At 32.0% G+C, this 24233-nt stretch overlaps 1 protein-coding gene across 6 annotated transcripts; it reads left to right on the top strand.

Annotated features, from left to right (window-relative positions):
* The first annotated feature begins 6048 nt into the window (after window positions 1-6048).
* LOC148231394 (klaroid protein-like) lies at window positions 6049-23718 on the top strand. 6 transcript variants are annotated; one of them, XM_088195275.1, is made up of 10 exons: window positions 6049-6452; window positions 13061-13241; window positions 14043-14317; window positions 17394-17646; window positions 17722-17944; window positions 18016-18099; window positions 18236-18364; window positions 21457-22329; window positions 22401-22513; window positions 22652-23718. In XM_088195275.1, the coding sequence occupies exons 1-10, from the start codon at window positions 6358-6360 to the stop codon at window positions 22901-22903; spliced, it is 2478 nt and encodes an 825-aa protein (XP_088051401.1). In that variant the 5' UTR covers window positions 6049-6357; the 3' UTR covers window positions 22904-23718. The 6 variants fall into 6 exon arrangements, with proteins under 6 accessions (XP_088051401.1, XP_088051400.1, XP_088051402.1 ...); XM_088195274.1 differs by having other exon boundaries at window positions 18236-18487; XM_088195276.1 differs by lacking the exon at window positions 18236-18364.
* The last annotated feature ends 515 nt before the right edge of the window (window positions 23719-24233 follow it).

The raw sequence follows: 24233 nt of genomic DNA, 5'->3' as shown, positions 1-24233 counted from the left end.
TCGGGTTGGGAAGAAACCGGCCAGAAACCGGCCAGAGACCGGCCACGTGTGAAAGCTTTGTAAACGGCGCCGGCCCGGTGCCGGGTGAATCCATCCGGCACGTGTGAAACCGGCCTAAGTCTACAAATGGATATCAGCAAAACAAAGACTGATCAGCTTCAAATACATAAGGGTGTATAAACATTCATCAGGTTCAGCTATTTGTTTTTCTAATTATAATTAAATTAAAATTAAATATTTGTATACGTGTATGGCCTGCGTATCAATTTGCTTGGCCTGGGTATAGTGAACTTGCGCAAGAGCGCTCCAAGTATCATTTTCGAGTACACGTTCGCTCAGGTTATCACACGTATGGGTCGCTCAGCTGTGTTGCGTTCCCTTGGACGCACGCGCAAGTACACCTTCAAACTGGAATGTCCTATCACAATTTTTTCAAGTTAATTTTTAATTTACTTATGAAAGTCTAATCGATACCGTTATTTCTTATAGTTATTCATGTATTGTACAGAACTTAAAATTTTTAAAAAGATCATCATATATATAGTTATTTCAAAAATAAAACTGCCAAAAAAACACGAATACTTCAACAACTCCACCTGCGTATATAAGCAAATTCAAAACCAAATACAAACATATTAATCAAAATTGTATTTGGTTTCTACGAATCCAGCTATAGTTTTTCGCTTACAATGAACTGTACCCAAATGTATCTAATCAAACCAGGGCTTAACTTTACATGGATGACTATTTGCCATTTGTTTTTGCTATGGTATATGTATTATGGACGACATAATGATAAGCTTGCCGACGATAAAAAAAGAGATTTCTGAAACGCAATCTATACGACTTATACGCGGCCTGCGGCCGAAGTTATTATCGTTAGCTTCGAATGCATATTATAATCAGGGACGTCATTTAGAGGGAGGAGGCAGAAAACTACTGACCAGAAAAATGTATGTCATTTGATTGAATACTATGAATTTTAATACAATAAAAACATTAAGAAAACGCTGAAATGCCGTCTCTGATTCTAAAACAGAAATTCTCGGGATATCCATAAAAAAAAATCTGAAAAAATATATCGAATCTATCCCAAAAATATTTTTAGAAATATGTTATTCTATTAAAATCATATCGAAATACATTTTCACAAAAATAAATATATTTTCACCAGTGAAAATATAATTTATCTAGCAGGTCAAGTAAAATTAAATTATTTTAACTTTTCATATGTAATAATACATACATTTATATACTTACAATTATTTATTTACATGCAATGTATAAATGTTACAGTGAATGCGTATTTTTCAGTAAAGTTATATTTATACTAGTTAAGTCCAAATACATTTTCACCAGTACATACATTTTTAACTGGCGAAAATATAATTAAGCTGATAGGCGCTAGTGAGATTATATACTGCTCTAAAATGTCTATGAAACTCAAATTGACAGTTGCGAAACGCCCTTTGCAAACAAACTAAGAAATAATAAAAAAAATACAAACTAAGCCAACTCATCTCTCAGGGATGGATGCTAATAAGTCACAAAGATTTTATAAATTTCTACTTTCGTGTAAAAGTACAATTTAGCATTTTGCTACACATCGCATTATTTGCTATTTTGCTTACAAATTGTACACTTATCCTTCTATTTACACGGTTAAGAAAAAAAAAACATTTTTTTCAATATTTTAAATCAAACATAATTGGTTTCACACGTGTAGCGCGGCAATGTACAAACGCATGAATGCAATTGCCCTACATCTGGAACTTCTTCCACTGCCCATGCAGTGTGCCCTGAGTTACTATTTGGAGTGCACGTATCCCTGAAGATTCATGATTCGGCAATAAACTTTGATAATACATGATTTAACCAATTTTAAATATAAATAAAAATTTGGTAATTATCATAAAATTCACTTAAATTAACTTAAAAATACATAATATTTGTAAATATTGCCGCAAATAAGTTATACTTTCATTACATTACTTAAATCGGACAAATTAATAATATTCTAAATGCAAAGTTTTATTGGAGTCAAAGATATCATTTACAGTTTTGTCATTGTAAAAATGTCGTTTTTACTTTAAATATATAATAAATTTAGGTAAAACATGTTTTTGATATCATAATTTATTGTTTTACCTAAAAATATATTACGTTTCATCTTGCCCTTCTTAAAAACGTCATTAGCTGTTCATAATTAAATATGTTTTTTAATTTTAGAAGTATTTCATTACAAAATTATTCATCTGTAGTTTTAGAACTAATCACAATTTCAGGTAGTAAAAATCTAAAAACGTATATTAATGCGGAAAATGCCTAAAATATCAAATGCAATGTAATTCAAAATAGATAATTTAATTGAAAACTCTATTTTTATTAGTTAACATGTTTTTGTATGAGGTATTAATATATTTACATTCTAAAATAAGAGTCTTGCTCCTTTCAGTTCTAATAAATTCACATTTCTTTTAATGAACTGAAAAATATGTTTACGTGATCTAATGGTTCGGCACTTTATAAAAATAAACGTTTCCTAATAATTAATAGTTCTTAATAAAAAAATATTTTTTATTTATTATATTTATAAAAAAGGCACCAAATAGTTAATTAAGACTAACTTTAATAAGTAGTTCTTTAAATAAAAAAATACTTTATTAATGATTATTTGTACAATATTATTATTAAAACAAAAATATAATTTTACATTTAGAACGTTTTTGTGCGAAAACGCATACACACGCAATTGCGGACAGGCGCACACTCTTCTCGAAGACTACGCATGCTTCAATATTACGCATACTCCCTTTTTATGTAATACCGGCATGATCAGAGACACATTTAAAACGTAACCTTAAAATATCTCGCACCAAATATACCTCAAGGGCAATGCTAACTCAGTTTATTCCGAAAGTATATAAATTAATCTTTAATCTAGCAGTCGCTGTAAGTAACACATCTGCCAAAAAAGTATTGAAAGTTATTACTAGAAAATTTAACACATAAAAGAAAACATTTATTTATTTCCTCAGTCTCAATTTGTTGAACAAACATTCTAAGATATTCTACTATTCGGTATTTTGAGAGGCAGTGTTTGAGAAAGTTTTTGACTGTACATATTGCCGTTCTAGACATTTCTCTGTCTTACCTATAATTTCGTATTTGTTTCGTGGTAATGAAATGAAAGAAGTTTATAAATTTATGAAGTATGTTATCATATTACTTAGAGTATAATATACATTTATATCTAATCTATCATAATATTTCTTCTGTGATTTATATGAGATATAATAATTTACATCTAGAACATTCGTTTGAGAATCATAAAGATACAGTTCTTTACTATATTATATACATTAATTCAACTTTACTCAAAAATTTCAGGCAGGGGATCATTACTTTTTGTAATATTTCTCGACGCCTACTCTATATATAATACAATACAACAAAATAGGATTTACCAAAAATAATAACCCTCTGATTAATAACAAAATCATAAAAATCCGTAAAAAAGTATTTCGTTTAAGTATACTTTTTTTATTTTAAGCTTGTTCAATGATACATAAAACATATTTAAATGTTTTAAAACCGAGTTGTATTGTCAGGTTCACCCATAATCGTCATGTTACAATTGGATGAACAAAACATTTTAAACTTCTTTCCTCAAAGATAAGTCAGCATTTTTCCTACTTATTCGTGCGACCTTAACCCACATATGATGACCGTCTTATCCGGTTCGAAGGACCAAATGTTTAACTTCTCTAATCGAAAAGTTGTTTTTTTTTTCTTACGCGTATGACCTAATCCCAAGTGGAAATGCCGTCTTACCGGAGCTCGCCAATAAAAGACTCAAGATAGTTTTATTTGTTGAATTTTACTTCTACGTAACATTATACGTAAATTCACCAACGCGTCCACAGAGTATGCTTGTTTCCCCGCTTGGCTTGTAGTAAACATCTCTTGGCCATAACAAATTTATAACAGGAAAATTATTCAGAACAGTGTTCCTTGTACTTGCAAAGAAACAGGGCTTTTCCGAAAGAAATGAAATACAATAGAATCTTCTTGTCGAAAGCAATTTAATTTAAAACGGGATCTTTCGCGAAGACACACATATCTAAAGAATGTACAACCTTAAAGTTAACCGCATTCCAGTAATGGCCAACCAAATACCATATCTGATTTGAGAAGATACAAAATAGATCTTTATAAAATCACATAACACGTTTTGACATCACTATTTTCATTATTTTTCATCTGTCGTCTGTCAGTAGTAGCTGCGATTCATATCGATGGTTAATATTTTAAACAATGATAATTATTGTAACAAGGCGTTTGAAGTTTCACTGGTCTTTCGGAGCCCCGCAAAGATGACCTTTCCGAGAACCTAGAAGACGCGATAACTTATTCTCGAGAGAAGAAATAAAAGTACGAACGCCCTGACCTGAGTTGAGGATTAGGCTTTCATTTTATCAAGGACCTTTTATAGCTCCTCCGAAACAATTTGTTCTCCCAATATGTTCTACTTATTTTCAGTATCCTCCTTTGATATTTTTAAAATCTGGTCACCTTAATATTGGGATTTTGTATTGTATTAAATACATAGTTTTCAAAGAAATGCTGTATTTGACAGCCAAATAATGTTTAAATATGTTGAATTTACGTTTACTGATTGCTGAACTAAATTAACTATATGTTATTTTTTTATTATTTCTTAGCCTCTTGATATAAAAAACACCACATTTTTAATAATAAATTCGCAAAATTGTTCAATGATAGTAACATTTTGTTGCTTTTTTTTAAACAAGATCACTCCCCCCCCCCACACAATGGTGTCGAGCTTCACTAATGTTAAAATCAGGTCACCTTAGTAAAAGTGTGCATTTTTTGTTTTATTTTAATAAATAAGTTTTGTTTTTAAAAAGAGTATTTTTCATTATAAGTTATAGTGATTTTCTTTCTGTTTAGTTTATGCAAGAAAACGCATAATTAGGCGAACTGTGATTCTTTAAATATAATATTTTAGATGTCACTTAATTGTTTGGGAGGAGGAGGGCGCAACAACAAACGTCACCGGGGCCCGATTTTTCTCTCGGCAGCCCTGCTCGGTCATAAAAACGTTTGTAATGAGCATGCCCCAAATAAATCAGAACAATTACAATATATTACTTACATATACCACTTACTTCTCGTGGTCGTTTTAAATCAAGCGCGTACTCTAAATCCCCCTCGGATGTGTTTATCGCGTTTAAAAAAATATTCTAATGTAATAGATTTTTTTTGCGTATTTTTATACACAAAGTAATCTCAAACAAGGTATAATAACCATATTTTTGCTATCAGAAACATGTATAACATACGGCTATTAACTCTCTGCATCAACGGATTTTGATAAAAATATAACATATTAGTTGAAATTTACCCTCTAATGAGTTGGCATTCCACTATTATAATGTATTAGTCTTATAAAAATTTGTGTTACTAGTATATGTATGTATCTCTCTTTTAATAAAAATATATTAGTATTTTTTTGTATTTTGTTTGAAAGCTTGCGTTTTTGTGCACAGTATTGTAATTATGTTTCTGTAAAGTAAAATGTGTATTTGCTTTTCTAATAATGATTAATTAGTACTTCTCTAATGTTCGTTATTCAGCGTTAACCTGTAACTTGTGCAAGAATCTTTCGCATATTTTTGTTGATATTATTTTTTATTGTTACTCGAGCGGAATGCAAATGCGTCGAACAAGGTTAACGAATTTGTCAATCGCTATATGTTTTAGCGACGCGCTACCAACGCGACCGATTGAATCGTCAGCTTTTCGCCAGTGTTCGACAAGCGAGTTGAATAATTAAAATTAAAAATTGATTAGATATTACGTGTATCTTAAATCGGTTTAGAGTTTTTACTGCGAATGTTTTTCGCGTATCTAACTATTTGTTTCCGGCAGCTATTCGATTTACGGTCGACGGTATAATTGTGTTGACTCAGTTGTACCAATATTAGGGAGTAGTGAGGACGGAAACGGCCGCGCAGCGGCGCCACCGTCCAGGATGACGTCACTCGGCGGGGTTCCGCGGTAGTTGTTGACGGTCGTCGTTTGGCGTTTGGCGCTCGGCGTTCGTCCCGAATACCCGTTTGTGACAGGCTACACGTTAGGACGTTCGGCTGTTGGCGACGGAACGATTCGGATATAATCTGGAGTCGTTTTAGATAGTATTTGTTCGCTTTTCATACTCTCGCGCTGAATCGATTGTTTTGTTTACGTTCGTCATATTCCGATCCGGCCTTCGGATTTAACGGTCGCGATGGCGGTTGCGAGCCGGTAATCTAGTCGCTGTGGCCAAAAACAATGGAGGACGAGCAGCCGACGACCGGTACCGGTAGGACCACCAGGTCGCGGTCCAACACTCCGCTGCCGCATCCCGACAGAAGCACGCCCACCAGGTCAGTCGAGATGCATTCAAAACTGTTACAAGGTCCGTGACATCACGATTGTCGTAAAATTGTAAAATGTGACGCAACTAAATCGCCTTTCTAGCGTTTTTTCATTCAACAAAACTACTATCTTCTTTTTCTCGTGTGCGTGCGACGTGTTTAATTTTAGTTTGTTATAATAGTGAGTATTGTGACCATACCCTTATTTTAGTTTAAGGGTTCGTCAACTTTTTACTAGTAATTTGATTAGATTCCAAATTTACTTTTTAATATTCAAATCTTAAAAAATTAGGGTTGCCAGAAATTAAAAAAAAAACGTTTATTTTTAATTAAGTTTGTATTTAAATTATTTATATTTTACAAATGTGATGACACTATAATTATAAAAATAAAGAAATCATTATGGGTAGTTTATGGACGATATTATATTATTTGACAGTTGCGAAACGTTTAAACGAATATAATGTTTTGGGTTTGAACATAATAAATTGAGAAACGCGTAAATTCTGTTCAATTGCAAATCAAACTGCAAGAGTCACGCAGTTGGGGTAAAAACCCGCTAGTTAAAAAGTACCGATTTATAAAAATAAGAGGTTGTATAAAAAAGTTTTTTTTATTGTTTTAACCCTTTTTATGCCAGATGATTATGATTAACACATACATATATGCGAAAACTGCCAAGCGGTTTTTATAGAAAAAAAATCATATTTTACCATTTAAAAAAATGCTTTTATACATATATTTTTTTAGCCAAGTACTCTTATGATATGTATAATAATATCCATATTTTACAAAAATAGAACAATAATATAATTTATTTTTAAAAAATATAACAAAATTTGGAGTATACGACATTTCAGCAAGACCAATGTATGTACATAAATAACATATTCCGTCTCTTTTTTCCGGGTGATACATTTGTGTACTTTTCAGTTATGTAGCAATATTCACCATTTGTATCAATAACGACGAATGAAATATTTCTCGTTTCGTTTCAATCAATGTCAACGTATATGTATGTATATTCCACAATTACTAGAATGCTACAAAAACAGATTTGGTTGAACAAACCATTAACAAACACCCAAGAACTATGCCCAAAAGCTATGAAAAGTACTTATACCCTCTTTCTCAGAATAAGCGCTGTTGTACGATCATTTGTAATTATCGGACTATCGCCCACAAGTAGCCACATTGAAAGTTACGCTTTCACTAAACAATAACCCGATAGGCTTTTTATTGGTATTTTCTCCCATTTGTCAGAACTTCTTCGAATAAGCATAACAGAGGATGACTTACTCAGTTGATAAAAGCGTAGACAAGCGAAGGGTAGGGTGACTACGAAGCCTAACGACTTTTCCTTATTTAACGAAATATCGCCATTTGCTGTGCTCCGCGATAAGGAATAGGAAAGAATACAAAAAATCTGACTAATGATAATTCATATTAGATATTTCACAAAAGCAATTAAAAAACATTCAAAACAGTCAATGAACATGTAAGTTGAAATTGTATTATTTACTTAAAATATGGATGTCCCTATTGATGCTACCCAATAATACTTGTTAAAAAAATGTATGCACTAGGACTAGTGCTCTTGTGGCGTTCAAGTGGTTAACGGTCATGATTTCAACGGTCATTCAGATGCGAGTGTCGAAGCGTTCTAAAAAGAACGAGTCATAGTAGGGATTGGCAACTTTTTTAAAATAAAATGACAATGTTAATTAACAATGCGAAATTTTGTGTATTCCTCCTACACTGCCATTTTACCAAAGCTGCCTGCAGTCAGTACGAAATATTCTGGCTTCTTTTTGTTTGCCTGATTAGTACTCCGATTTATACATTGAAATAAAATCACTAGTTACGTGGACAAATAACAAGCTACATTACGTCAACATGTGTATATAAGCTAAGTGTGAATAACTTGACAACTCGAGTTACATAAAATTTAAAATGACCTTTCTCGCGATTTGCGCTGGCTAATGGTGAATTTACTATTATGTATAATTTTATAACTTTTTCGTGTATCGTCTAAGAGATTGTTTAACATTAAAACTGCTGCCCTATTTTTTTGACTTGTCAACTTATTCACGGCCACCGCCGATATAATACTAGATCGCCTGACAACGGTTGTTCTGCGTTATGCGCTCTGATTATTCTTTACGCGACTGGCTATCCTTTTACTATCTTAAGATATCATCATTTTTCATAAATTTTAGAATTTTTTTGGATACAAACTATCACTTTTTTGCGTTTTTGTTTTGGTAAGATTTTAAACCCCTCTGGCTCGTTGAGTTTGGCAACAACAGATTTAAATTTTGTTCTAATAAAACGTCTTGACGCTTTTGAATCTCAGATTGATTTTTATTATTATTTGCTAAACCTTGCCACTTAGGAAATGCTGCTTATTTTTTATTATTAGTAAAAAAAATACTAAAGCAATATACATGTCAATCAATTGACCGCGTAGTGCAAAAATCGGCACTTGTTAGTTATCACGGCGCCACGCTCAATTTTGCCAATATAATGGTTTATTTATTTATGTTAGGTTTGGATTTGAACAGTATTTTTTTTAGCGTGGCGCAGTGATAAATAACATGTACCAAAAATTGTAATTATTTTAAAAATCATTTATCTAGCTCGAAGAAAAGGTCAATACTTAATTACCAGGGGTTGTCAACCTCTGCTCGTGACATAATTTACCAACGGTTATTCAAATCCGATAGACAAGAAGTCACGCGAAAGAACCATGCATATTATCTTTTTCCTTCATCATTCGTTCAAAACTTCGCGACGAAGCGAATCAACGGTTCTCAAAACATTTTCGGTTTCATTTCGTCCCTTTCTAAACGCAATAATTTTGGCTCAACGCACACGTGTTGCAATTTCTCATAGCGAATTTGGCATCGGGAGATATTCGTTGTAAATAGGTCGAAAATGGCGACTGTATCGTTTTTTAGCGCGTATTATTTTTAGCCGAGTGTTAACACGTGCGTTTTGACATTATCGGCCGAAGGTCGGCACTCGGGAGCGCCTGGACAACGTCTTGATCTAAAATAACCATGCATCCTCTGAGTAAACACGATTCGTTCAACAGAATCGATGAGTAACGCACGAATGAAGATAAAAACGTGGTCAGATTCGAGATTTTGGTATTGCGCCATCTCGTGGCTCTTAAAAAATTTCACTTGCATATTTGTAGCTTGATATATTTTACAATTGCGTAAACGAAAAGATATGTTAAAGTGAATGTGTATTAATAGTTAAAATATATATTCAATGGCATTTCAGTTGCTAAAGAAGTAATATACTGCTTTGAACTGTCATTTGACAGGTGTGAAACGTGTTGGTCTTCAACTCACAGTTGTTAACGCCACTTGTTGAATCGCCACCAGCGAATTCATTTCAAAAAAATAAGCCAAAATAATATGTGTTATTATTAGTAAAATTATAAATCAATTGTTTGATACATTTTAACTGGCCTAGTTAGTGAAATTATATGTAAACGAGTAAAAATATATCTTCACTGAAAAATACACATTTACTGTAACAGTTTCGAAACGTATATTTGATGTTCAAAACCAAACCTAACCTATTGATTAGTTCGTTTAGGTTTCGCAACTGTCAAATTGAGTTTCATAGACATTTTAGCATGCAGCATATAATTTTACTAGACCCTATCACTTAACCCTTTGAGCGGTATCGCCGTACATGTACGGTGGTCAATCTTTCAGTGTTTTGAGGTACCCCATATAGTTATATAATTACCATGAACATCATTTCAGCTTTTTTTAAAGGTAATGGGGGGGGGGGAGGGCAAAATTGGCCAGTCAGTGATAGTTTTTTTTAATATTTCAATACCATTTAGATGTATAGTATTTTTTATTAAATGACATGCATTTTTTCAGACCAAATTCACTATCTAAAATCCACTTCAAAAGCAATAAAATCGTGCCGTCGCAGTCGCAATGGAACGCTCGGTTATCTAGCGTTTATATTAAGACTTTTTATGTCAATATTATGGCTTAAAATAAGTGAGAATCGAATGAAGCATAACTAAACCGAATTTTGACCAATAGGAGAACGCAAAAAAAACAATTATCCCTTCTCAGAAGTCAAAAATCCACGCCAAAAGCAATAAAATTATGTCGGCGTCGACACGATTTCATTGCCTTTGACGTGAATTTTTGACTTCTGAGAAGTGATAATTGTTTTTGCGCCCTCCTATTGACCAAAATTCGGTTTAGATTAACTTAATTTGATATGTATCTGTAGACTCCGGACGTCTCCGAGTCTACAGATACATCTCCTTGCAAACAAACTATGAAGCAATATGCGAGTATCTGTACTTATAACGCTTATTTCCCGTGGAAATGAAATGTATTTTGAACTCGTTGAAAGTTCTATATAAAACAATAGTTAGTTTTGAACTTTCATTAGGTTAGGTTTGGGTTTGAACAACAAATGCACGTTTCACAACTGTCAAATTGCGTTTCATAGCACGTAACACATTTTAGAGCAGCATATAATTTTACTGGCGCCTAGAAATATATATCTATTAGTGAAAATGTATTTGGACTTCACTAGTGAAAATATAACTTCACCGAAAAATACACATTCACAGTAACATTTATACATCGCGAGTTAATAATTAATGATAAGTATGTAAATGGAAAAGTGTAAATCATTTAATTTTACTAGCAACTGCCAGATAAATTATTTTTTTATTGGTAAAAATATAAATCTACCGGTGAAAATATGTACCAATATGATTTCAATGAAATGACATGTTTTAAAAAATATTTTCTGGGTAGATTCGAAATTTTTTCTATAGATTTTTTAAGGGTAACTTGAAAATGTATAGTTTATAATCAATAAGTTCATTCCAGCTTGTTCTAGGAGGGGGGGGGGGCAAAAGTCAATGATCGATTTTTTAGTATGTATTTCGATTTCATTCTGATTCATAGTATTTCATTAAATGACATGCATATTTCTGGTCAAGTTCAGGGGGGGGGGGGCAAATATCTCTATATGATGTCCCTGCTATTTACACACATAACTGAAATAATAATAAATAAAAAACATTATATTTTTTTAAGAATTTTTATATAAAAGAATAATAATATATCAAAGAGTACTAAATAAATGAACATATTATATTGATTTTATAAAAAAATGTTGAGATCCTCTGAATTGATATAAAAAATCCACAAAAACTGAATTATATATAAAATAAATTAACGTAATTTAATAATACTTTAGTGTTGAAATAAAATATTAAAACATACTAATACAAAAAAGTAATAAAATAAAACGTTAAGAATCTCTGATTTCTTTCCTATAAATAACGACAGAAATAATTATGGAAAAATTGAGTAATGAGTTAATTCTACGTATTTTTCCATAATAATGAGTTGTTATTTATTTATTATTATTTAATATTGCATTTATAGTAAATTATAAACAAATCAGTGTTTCTCAACGATTTATATGGCTTTAATTTATTTTGTTACTTTTTTGTATTAGTATTTAATCATCATTTTTTTAACACTTTTCTATTGTCAAATTTAATTAATTTATTTTACATATTTTTCATATATTATTCGGCTTTTGTGGATTTTTTTTATATTAATTCAGAGGCTCTCAGTATTTTTTCTAAAATTAATAAAAATATGTTTTGTTATGTTTATTTATTTCGTACTTTTTCATTTATTGGTAATATTTTCTATAAAAATCATTCACTTTAAAATCAAATTAATTTTTTTTTATTAAATATTTCTTTAGTTACTTATTTACATATAACTATCTGGGGTACCCATAAACAGTGAAGCTCGATCACCATACATGTACGGCGATATCGTTCAAAAGGGTTCAAATATATTTTCACTAGTAGAAATATGTGGTGAAAATATCAGTCAAAATATCACTGGTGAAAATGTATTCGCATATGCTTTCACTGAAACATTTAGTGAAATAATATAGCTTCACTGAAAAATACACATTCACAGTACACATGAAATTATAACATAAATAGAACAATTCATTCGAAAACTTATGTAAAAAAATAAAAAAAAATAGTGGATTCGCGCTTTGACTATTTTATTTACCTTCATGTGTTTGCCTAATATAGTGAATTGCTATCTGAAAATCAATATGTTAATAGATATGTTTAATATCTTACTTTATTTTATATCCACAGTAATAATTCTAATCTATGTGTATCACTAAACTTGGTATTGATATTTAAACTTCATTCATAACCTTTGGATCGCGATGTCCCTTACTACAGTAGCTCTACAAATTAATTGAATTACCACCTGAAGACTTTCAACTTTGCCATCCGACAAATAGTCTTATCTCATATTTAATTAGCTGTTTAAAAAGTTTCACGCTGACTATATCATTCATTATTACACACAGATTAGATGCGTAATATAGCACATGTTGAAATGTGACTCAGATAAGATTACAAATGTATTTGCATTGAGTTTAGCGCCCCTGTCATTTATCCATAGTTACACCCTCATATTTAATCACAGAGCCACGCCCGGTTGTTTATACATAGGTGTGTATGTTTGTGAAGCTCCTACCAGGATTTTAATTAATTTTGCTTGCAGGACTGTGGAGGTGGAACCCATTGTGGAAGTCGACGAAGAGGAGATTTTCACATCACCACCGGCTCACAGAACGAGGAATGCCCTGAAACACAAGACGGTAACCGAACATGATGTTTTGGATAGTGAGGTAATATTTTCGCCGATTCCAAGGGAGACATACACATCAGAAGAAGTAGCACAGGTAAACATAGAGCTCTTAAACTATTTTAGATTTTTGTCACGAAATTAAATTAACCGATTTATATGCAAAGCATGCTGATTTCAACATAAAGTCAAGTTTTTTTATGTTGATTTCAACAAAAATACTACCCATGTGTTGCAAAAGATCTCATGTCACAACTTTTGTATTTTTTTTTCAATGCACTTTCTCTACTATATGGAAAATAACAATTTTTATGGATACCAATTGAAATTGATGGTGTAGTTTTTGTGCAATTGCAGAAATGATTATTAAAATGTATAATAATTTGTATTTTTATTTAAAGTAATAAATTGTTGAGAACGCCTGCTTATCTGAAAAGATTGTGATTTTTAGCTTCCTTTGTTATTTAAGTCAATGCTCTTTTCAAATTGAAGTAAGAGTTCTCACTGCCTTTGATTCGAGATAATAAATGGAATAGTTCTGCCTTGTATTTTAAAAACAATACATCACTTGTACTAAGCACATAAATTCAATTGCTTTATATGGATGAAGATCCATCATCTGATTTAATCTAATTAACATGTATGTGGTGCTTTCACTCAAATAACAGGATCTCATGTTTAGTGAGTCATTTTTTTTCTCTCTTGGTTGCACAGTAGAAGCACACATGTGTTGTGTTATTTTTATATATTCCCACCCTTATGTACACATACTCACAGTATGGGTCTGCTTAGGATGAAATTAACTTTCCGATTTTAGTAATGCTTCCTCTTTCGAAGAGTCAGTGTTTATTATGCATGTTATAATATTTACATTTTATGTTTCGATTTTTTTTTTTAGAACATCAAGAATTATTCGTACGAATATGAACAAGTGGTCACGAGGACCGTCACTTCCCCCAACAACGGATCCAACGCCCTCGGCTTGAGTTACGACTCGAGCGGGTACAATGCCACCAACAGATTGGGCTACCACTCCAGGCGTAGCCCAACCTCTAGCGATAAGTCCAACGACAGCTTCGCTGAATCCGTGCTAGCGGACAGCAACCGGGTTTCGGTGGGAGGCACCGAACATCTACCTTATAAGTTATACAAATACGCCATCGAATATTGGAAGTGAGTTTATATTTACTTACCTGCAAAAAGTATGCAAATTTAATTCGCACAGTGCGGTCGCGTCACGCTTATCATTTGATCAAACGTGATAAATGCAACAATAATTTTTCAGTCTGTTCCGCTCGTTTGCGGTAGAAACACGTCGGTCGTGGTGCAATAATTAGACTTAATTAGTGGTGTGTGTGTAAAATGGCCGAGCTTATAAAACAGTTTACTTAGGAAAATATTTGCGAGATGAGCGCCTGGATGAGCGACGGCAGTGCCGAGTTTGAAGTGAAGAAGGTCGAAGCTGTGCAAATAATATCCATGACCAAAAAGTTGTGCAATAACAACAACAATGACTTTTGGTAATTTAGTCATCACTTTTCAACTACTAAAAAATTTATGACGATTTAAAACTGCGTCAGTGTTTTAAAAAATAAAGTATACATCCGCCATTTTAGTACTGAGGATATCATATATTTTAAAGCATCGCTGATTCATTCTGGTGGCTAAATAAGGAAATTACATATTGATATGGTTTTTTGTAAGACCCGAAAATAAAAATGTTTTTTGTAATTGCTTTTTTCGATAAAAGGTGATTGAACTGTATGCTTTAAAAATAAAATTCTCTAAAACAACGCAATTAAGATAAACCTTTTTTTTGCTTGTTTCTAAAATTCTTCACACGTATATTGTACAGTAAACAATAAAGAGACATTTCTATTCAGACAAGAGAATCGGATTTTCTAAGGACCTCTGTCTTACTGATCATGCCAGGAGGAGCATTTACCGTTGTTTAACCCCTTTCCGCTCGTAAGGTGCGTGAGACGCACCATCGCTAGGCTCTATATTACTCGTAGGGTGCGTCAGGCGCACCATTTCAATTATTGAAATATAACGTCGATTTTTGGGTATTTCCTGAGCATGTTTTGAATGGCGTTTTTGCAGTGTTGTAGGCAAGAGTTTCAAGATGCATATCTTATCAAAAAAATATCATTTTTACTTGAATCAAGCCGGGAAGAGGACACTTATCGCGATAAGTCGGGGTTTTTTTGATGACTAAATTTAAATGCAGATGTGCCGTAGTTTTCTCCCAAGGCAATGGTTGGCGATCGTCCTTCGGTAGACATGCGTCGGTGACGTTTTTATTGCCTATTGGGCTTTGGACAGAGTCTCGGGTGTCCATAATTTGTGTCTGATTAATAATTTTGTTTTAATTACTTATTTTTTCATTTTTCTAAATTTTATTGTGAAATTAATTTTTTAAATTTTATTGCTAAAAAAACAGTGCTATCGCTAAATATAGTGATTGTAATGATAATATGTTTTGTAATGATAGTTATAGGGAGGATTTCATGTTTGATTTCTCATCTTCCAATGATGATAGTAAAGAAAGTAACGCCGAAATTAGGTATGTTGCCTTGAATCGAAGATGGTATACAGGCAATTAAAATAATAGCGAAAAAACGATACCTCAAACAAATCGCACCACATCAGAAAATTGGAGAATAATAACCAGTAATGACAATGTACCTTAAAAATAGCAATATTTCCACCAAGTGATAAATGTCCTGGGCCCCAAATTCCCGCAAACTGTATACAACCTATTGATTATTTTCAAATGTTTTACACAGATGAGTTGGTATACTAATAGAACTTGGGGATTTACGAAAAATTAAAAAATAATATTTTTCCATATTTGTTTCCTTAATTTATAATAAATCAACATCCCACATATTATTAAACGTAGTGCCCTTTTTTGTGCATCACTTTTTTATTTTTATATAAAAATATGCTATTTAAGCATTATTAGCTCGAATATATAAAATCACAAACAAATATGTACCATATAGCTACTGAAAAGCTAAGGTTTTGTCTATTTTTAATTAAGAAATATATAAAATAATATGACATTAACTGCAACGTTTCATTTGACCATCGATGGGACGTATTTTAGTTCTTAAAAATATACCTAACATCAGTTTATATCAACATAGATGTAAGCTTTCTTCGTTCGCAGGTAGATACGTTTATCTAAAACTGAGCGGCATGTCTTTGTTATTTGTGTATATTTACTTATTTATGGTTAAAACATTTTTTGGTCCGATAAATATTTTAAAATGGGTGGTCGCGCTATTGTGTTAATTTATTGTTATGGATTGTCAACCAATGGTACTTGAGAGAAAAAAATAAATTAAAATGTAATTTAGAAAAATGTATGTATTTCTTCTGATTTCTTCGTTTTTGGTATTAGTTTATTTATATTTATGCTCTACATATATAATTTTAATTTTAAAAAAGAATTTAACATTTTTCATTTTTCCTGAGCTGGCGACATACCTAGTACGAAAACGATTACGAGTGCAAAGGGTTAAATACTATCCAATAAATAAAAGTTCATGTTTACATCGTACAAAAAATCAGTTTTTACATATATCTCATTGAAAAGTAGTTTTTTTTTTTATGTATGTTGTACATACACTTACTTGTTCTATGTCTTATGCATATTTTTGCTATTTATTTTTTTTTTCTATTATTTAAAAATAATGTGATTAATTTTAATTTGTTCCATTTTATGTTTTTATTATATTATTTTAATTTTATCCAATAATCTACATGTTCTAATAATGTATAATATAGAATGTGTAAACTAAAAGGTTTCTTTTTCGTAGAAAAGTTTTTTATTTCTTTGCACTAAGAAAATTCATATTTTTTAATACAGCTCATAGAAAAAAACTGAAATGATGTCCCAAATAGCAGTTGACGCCTTATGGCGTGATTGGCTCATAAAGTGTTAATTGAGTAAAACGTTAATGCTGTACCTTATTATGAATTCAAAAAATGACTCCATAAATTTTTACAGCTGTTATTACGTTCTGAAAAATATATGTGTTTTTACTATAAACTAAATCTATACTAGATTATTATCTGAGTATATTTCTGCATAATATTATTAAAATAAATGCATGGGACTTGAAATTCGAAGCATAATGTCCCGTAAAAAAATATTATCGCTAGACCTAACCGAAAAATAGAATGTAAATACACAGATTTCATATATAATAATGTTAGTACATTTTTTGTTTTTTTTTAGTAAATACCCAAAAACTGATTATACATACTCTCATCTGTCACGAGACCGTGTCGAGCTGGCGCCAGGACAGTTTGCCGTTCCGAACATGTCGCGCCTGTCGCTCGGTCAGTACAGACAAGGCACGAGCGTATACAGTGGCGGCTTGGACGAAGAAGAGTCCGCCGCTCTCAGACTTCGGACTGAAGAGCTCCGAAAACGTTGGACCTCAGACACCGGCGCACGTTCGTACAGTAGCAACTATGGACAATATGCGGTAAGTTAAATTTCATCATATTCTTTCGCTATATTTAATATTATATCAAAATTTTGTTTTGCGTTTCTTATTTAGAATTCCGCCGATAGCGATTACGACGAGACAGACACTCGCAGACAACGAACGACTGCGAGATACACCGATCAACGTTGGCGTATCACAAAGTTATTTGTCGCTGCGTTCACATCGATTATGACATTATTAACAACAGTGAGGAACAGATTTTTCCGGAGAGATTCGAGTATAAGATATCCGTATTATTCTGTCGGCAGATCGATGGTAAACACGCAAAAGACTGGTAAGATCGATTTCTTTATTCATAGCGAATGAATGTGTATTTTTAAAATTAAAATATCATTTTGATTTTAGGTCTTATGACAACCGTGAAAGAAACGGTCCAAAGAAGAAAATGGTGGATATTGCTTCTACTACTATTGCTGCTTCCATTTTTGTGTGAGTATAGTTTGTATTATCTACATATGAATGATTTATCGTCTTCCAAATGTATTCATACCTTTTAATTAGTAGATCGGTAGACTTAGTTAGCTTAGATACACAAATAAACATGTGTTTGTTTCTCTATTTTCAGTGGTTTATCTATACCCTGAGTCTTACGACAGAATCGCTTCTATGGAATTGTCCGATAGTATCATTCCTGACTTTTCGTCGATCTATCTGTCCCTCCTGGAATTTTTGCATTTGAAAAATCCACTCTCAGGTATAGAAATTCCGGAGTTGTCTAGTATGACGCATTACTTAGATCTCACCGAGTCGTTTAGCAAGTACAAAGCCGGAGCCGGCGAGGCAATGACCGCCTTCGGCAACTATATCTCGTCCATAGGTAGTTATTGCTATGAAAAAGTACAAAACTTGCTTGTCAACCCTTAAAATTGTATTACTTAATTTTTTTTATGTGTATTAAGTTTTGTTCGATTTAAGTTCAATTAACCTATTAACAACCAAATGTTTATGCAAGGGATAAATTGCAATCTCGACTTATTTTTTAATAAGATATACAATTTTTTTATATATACGATTATATAATTTAATATATTATTATTTATGTTGTATTATTATTTTTAATATTGTGTTCAATAACAAACCTCAATTAACGTTAGCTTGCTAGTTTTTTTTTTATTATTATTATTATTTTAATTAACAGTATGTGTGTTCACATTCCGTTTTTTTTACTATGATTATGTCGATAGTATTATTTTACAAATTTTGACAAAATAATTAGTTTAGTAACTAGTCAAAAGATATGAAGAACAATGTAAGAATAAAAAATAAAAAATATAGATTTATATAATAACTAAACTTTTAATTAATATTTCTCCTTAAACCCCTAAAAATATTCTACATATGTATCAAACATTAACCCTTTAAATGCCAGTGGCTTTTTAGCGAGTCACCTATTATTTTTCTTCACGCGTCTGTATCTCTTTCTTTAAATTAATATAAAATACTTGGTTTACTGAATAATGAAGCTAGTACAATAATATTTAATAATTTTTAAAATATTTGTAAGCTTGTTTTTAAAAAATATTCATCAAATGCGCACCGGTGAGTCGCTGGCGTTTAAGTGGTTAAGAAGATACGATAAATCCAGTTATATGTAGTTCTATGATTTTGCTTTTAATCGAATTTAATTGCATTATTTTATTATAACTATATATTAGTCATTCAATTAATTTAAAGATTGTAATCATGAAATAGTTTAATATCATATTTATAACAAAAAAAAAATACTTTTTATATTTTTCAACCCTTTTGTAACCGAAATTTGATATATCGACTTTTGCTGCTTTGGCGAGGATTTAAGGATTCTACGTCAACATTGAATACATATGTTTTAGGGGTAAATAACTTTTTTCAAACGTGTAAACTTCGTTATAGGGGGGAATAGGCACCCATACAAAATTTGAGGTTAGATTCTTACAACTGTATTTTGTGAATTTTAAAGAAATCAGCAAATCAAACTTTTTTCCCCATTTACATGTATTAATTGACCTTGTATTTAGTTCGTAAACAAGCATGTGCCCTATGTTTTTATTGCGACACTGTCCTTAATTTTGCGAGTGCCAGGGGAGTCAAACGCAACATTTTTTTTGAGTTGTTTTTTTTAATGCGTAAGCCTACAATGAATAAATAATAAAAAGTAAATATAAATTAATAAACTTTTTCTGCAGTATGTTTTATTTTAGGATAAAAATAAAAACATATTAATTATATCAAAAACAAACAATAATGATAAAGGTTAAACATCTTAAATCGTGTAATTATGGATTTAATTACTGTCAGTGTCACTATCACGTTCCATCGAGACCTTTTTAATACCTTAATTTTATCACCACTTTCATTAATAACAGGATCATATTCTTTATTGTCTTCTGTCTGCATTTCTTCTCGAATTTTATAATATGGTGCTTGACATTTTTATAATTGTTTTTTTAATTCAGCAGATTGCTCTGTGGAACAATCGTATTGAATAAATTATTATATTTACATGGGTTTTGCATTTCAATTTTGAAATAAAAAATTAGCTAATTTTAAATGCACTAAAATTTGAATGTTGGATTTAAAGTGTCTTATATCTAAATACATTTTATGATTCATTAATACTTTTTTAGATTTGTAATAGATATGTATTACATAATTAAATAATTTTATTATAGAAAATTAGAATAGTTGAAACCCCCTGAAAAGTGTATACATAAAGTATTAAAAAAATGCGTACATTGATTTTCTTGATCATAATTTTTTCCATGGCTATACAAAAATAAATATTTTTTTACTCTATTCTGATGAATATCCCTGGAATGTTATAGTGTGGCGGCGTTTCGCCTGTCACAGAATACGTCTAGCGAAGTCAAAGGACAAACAGTAACAAAAAATACACTATAGGAGGGACTGCCGCATACGCTATAGGAAACTTCGCTATAGGAGGGCTTATTACACATTGATATTTAGATAGTGATCCCAAAAGACTCAGCAATCAAAGAGTTAAAAATCCATAATCGAAATATAGTGTACTATGAAATGTACAGAATCACTGGGAGAGTGTGAACAGATTTTATTTTAAGTAAAATGAAATAAAATATAATCTGGATTAACCCTTTGATTGCCGGGCAAATATTAATGTATTACATAATAATAAAAATCATTGCTTTCATTTCATTTCTATTAAATTAATTTTTCCTGAAGCAAATATTCTATATAAACTTAAAAATGTAACTGATTGTTTATTCACTGATAATGTAGGATCCGGCAATTACCGAAATAGCAAAGCCGATATATCAGAATTTGGTAACGAAAGGGTTAATATTTACTTTAATTTAAAAACGCTTGTCCTGAAGTTTTTTGTTTTATACCTGGATGAAATTTGATTGTATCCTGAACTGAAAGTTTTCAATTCGCCCATTAATATTCTCGTGATTTTTAAACTTATTTTACCCATAAACGTTAAAAAAATAACCATGTACTTAATGAATCGCTACACATAATGAGGGGAGGATGGATTTCAAAGACTCGCAAGTGACGGACTTTGATTCAAATTAAAATAATAATGAAACAATCAATAATACGGAGGAGGAGGATGCCGGTGAGTTTATTTTAAATTCCATCCTTCCCTCAAAAACAAATGACATGAAATATCCATAGAAAACACCATACAATCGGTAAAGTATTTATTTTGTCTTATTGTATTTGAACTAAACGTTACTAATATGGTGTTTTCTATGCTCATTTTACTTTGAGGGATTTGTGTATAATATAAATTCGGCTTATTAAATCTTGATTTTGTATTTACAGGTTATCTTTTAGGATGGCCTCTAGTCTTACCGTTTGCCGGATACTTTAGCAACGCAAAAGAGAGTGAAGTTGTGATGGATAAGGCGGCGCCTTTTGTACTGACCGATGATATTATTAACAGCATAGTGGCCAAAGTTCGGGAGAGCTTACCGGAGACGATCGTGAGACAGCAAGCCGTGGAGAAATTCGAAGTGCCGCCTCCGTTGATCGATCCCGAAGACGTAGCTAATCAGCGGCAGCTTATCGATAATCTGTATCTTGAAATCGCGAATTTAAAAGGACAGTTGTCCAGCAATAAGGAGTTCAATGATAAGATTCCGGATTTGATCACAAAGAAGCATCAAGATTTACTGGTGAATGTTTTCGGTATACAAAATGACGGAGCTGCGTTAACGAACAATAATGTTAAAGATTGGTTGAAGAAGGAGACTGTGAGTAAAAGCGATTTGGACGAGATGATTAAAGCGACGGTTCAGTCTTTGACTATGAAGATCGACGACGACGTGACTAGGATTATTAAGATGGAGCTGATGCAGAGGCAGAATAATGCGGCGGCAGTTGTAGGTTCGGTTGCGACTACCGATAAGAGTTGTCATTGCGACGAAATCATCCGTAAGATCGTCAACGAAGCGTTGGCGATATACGACGCCGATAAAACCGGAAAGGTCGATTATGCTCTGGAATCGGCCGGCGGACAAATCCTATCGATTAGGTGTACTGAATCGTATCAACCGAAGACTGCAGTTATTAGCGCCATTCCTTGGATACCGTTCTGGTTTTCTTGGTTGCCGTCTAATTCGCCGAGGATAGTTATTAAGCCGGGAACTTCTCCGGGAAAGTGTTGGGCTTTTCAAGGATTCCCTGGACGCTTGGGTATATTTTGATAACATGGCTTTTAAATTATTTGTGTGTAATGATTCTTATTCGATTCTCGATCGTTTTAGTTATCAAGCTGCATACGAGGATTTTTGTCACCGGATTCACATTGGAACATACTCCGGTTGAGCTAGTTCCGACTGGGCGAATCGACTCGGCACCTAAGAAATTCAAAGTCATGGTAATATTATTTATATTGTACGTCAAATTTCACTAAAGTATCAAAAACTCAGTATCGGATTTTGGCAATCAAAGGGTTAAAAATTATTTTGATGAAGGATCTCTGGAGAAGTGCTATTTATATTTATATTATTTTCAGGGACTGCAAGAAGAAATGGACACGAACCCTATTAGTTTCGGGGATTTTGTGTATCGTAACGATTCAAGGGCTCTTCAATACTTCCCCGTTGATTTAATCCGTAATACGCCCGACGCTCCGCCGGGTCATGAAATAATCGAACTTCAAATAGACAGCAACCACGGCCATCCACACTACACGTGTCTGTATAGATTTAGAGTGCACGGGAATCCGGTCGGAGACATTTCAAACGGAAACATACCGGAGAGATAGTGGCGGTGGAAGGGCTGAACGCCGATACTATGATATTTGTGACGTGAAATTGTGAGTTCGACGAGTGTCAATTTGAACAGCGTGCCTTTGTGAGTCATTTGTTTAATATAAAGTGTATCAATACAAAATGTGCCTTTAGTGTCGTTTTAACTTATGAAATCTGATCTGCAAAATTTTGTTCTGTGATTATGAAAATGAAACGATTTTCTTAATTGTCTACTTAAAATAATTACTTATCTACTCTTATACATGTATATTTAAAGCATAGTACAAAAAACGTTTGTTAAACACGTGACATTTTTAAAATGATTTTTTATATAATTATATAAATGTACATATCTTTAGATTACAGTAATTTATTTCATGTTTTGTACTTTTTTTGCTTGGATTTTTTTACAGTGTTCCTTGTATAGTTATTGCTAGTCGTTCGTAAATCAGCAGGGTAACTCAATCTCTTAAGAGTTCTCTCTATTTTATTTTTGTTTGTGACCATTGTTACGTTTTATACATATATAAATCATAAAATAATTTATAAATTATATATTTAAATAATATCACGTCAAGTTTTGTATTATATTTAAGAAAGTGCCTGATTTTCGATAATTTGTAATATTTTATGTATAAGATTTGTATTTACTTTTTGAGATTTTTTCAGTTTCTTAATAATTTTTGCAAAAGATAATATTTTGTAATTAACACTATAGAGATGTTACCATTTCCAAATTATAGAAACGATGCATGTTAAAAAATGTATTGTAGTGAAATTAATATGTATGTAAAACTTTTGAACAAAATATATTTTAATCTTTTATTTATTTATTTATTTAAATTAAATTAAGACCATCGTAACCTAACAGATTATTAGAAAAAAATATATAATTAAAATAATACATATAAAAAAACATTAAATATTATATTATATGATACAAACTAGACCAGCTTCTCATAGCTGACATTATACAGATCAATGTGCAATAGAGCCGGATGGTGACAGTCATAGGCGAGTCGTGATTATCGCGAATTCTTCACAGAAAGACGCACTGATAAATTTAATTCCGAAATTGGTTCAATATGGTAATTGAGTAAATGATGTCTAATGAAATTCATGAAGACAGAAGGAGGAGTTTCTCGGGGACGAAGTACACAAGACAGGGTTTTATGTAAATGGGTAAATGGCATGCATGCCATGAAATCTATTGAATTGATTCAGGATATGTAACATACTTCATCGATGGTGGATTTCTGCCTCGCGTCATATGGAGCAAAGATGATACTTTCTCATCGTTCTCAATAAAAACGCTTTTTGGTTCAAATATTGTTGTATTCAACG

The sequence above is a fragment of the Plectrocnemia conspersa genome, unplaced genomic scaffold (genome assembly GCF_051122295.1).
Source record: "Plectrocnemia conspersa isolate PC_06_02 unplaced genomic scaffold, ASM5112229v1 ptg000010l, whole genome shotgun sequence".
Taxonomy (NCBI): domain Eukaryota; kingdom Metazoa; phylum Arthropoda; class Insecta; order Trichoptera; family Polycentropodidae; genus Plectrocnemia; species Plectrocnemia conspersa.
This window is presented reverse-complemented; position numbering and strand designations above follow the sequence as displayed.

What these genes read in the sequence shown, in the direction of transcription:
- LOC148231394 (XM_088195274.1), top strand. Translation starts at nt 6,358, where the DNA reads ATGGAGGACGAGCAGCCGACGACCGGTACCGGTAGGACCACCAGGTCG. An exon ending in AGGATTCCCTGGACGCTTGG is followed by an intron (nt 22,330 to 22,400) that starts GTATATTTTGAT and finishes CGATCGTTTTAG; the next exon opens with TTATCAAGCTGCATACGAGG. An exon ending in CTAAGAAATTCAAAGTCATG is followed by an intron (nt 22,514 to 22,651) that starts GTAATATTATTT and finishes TATTATTTTCAG; the next exon opens with GGACTGCAAGAAGAAATGGA.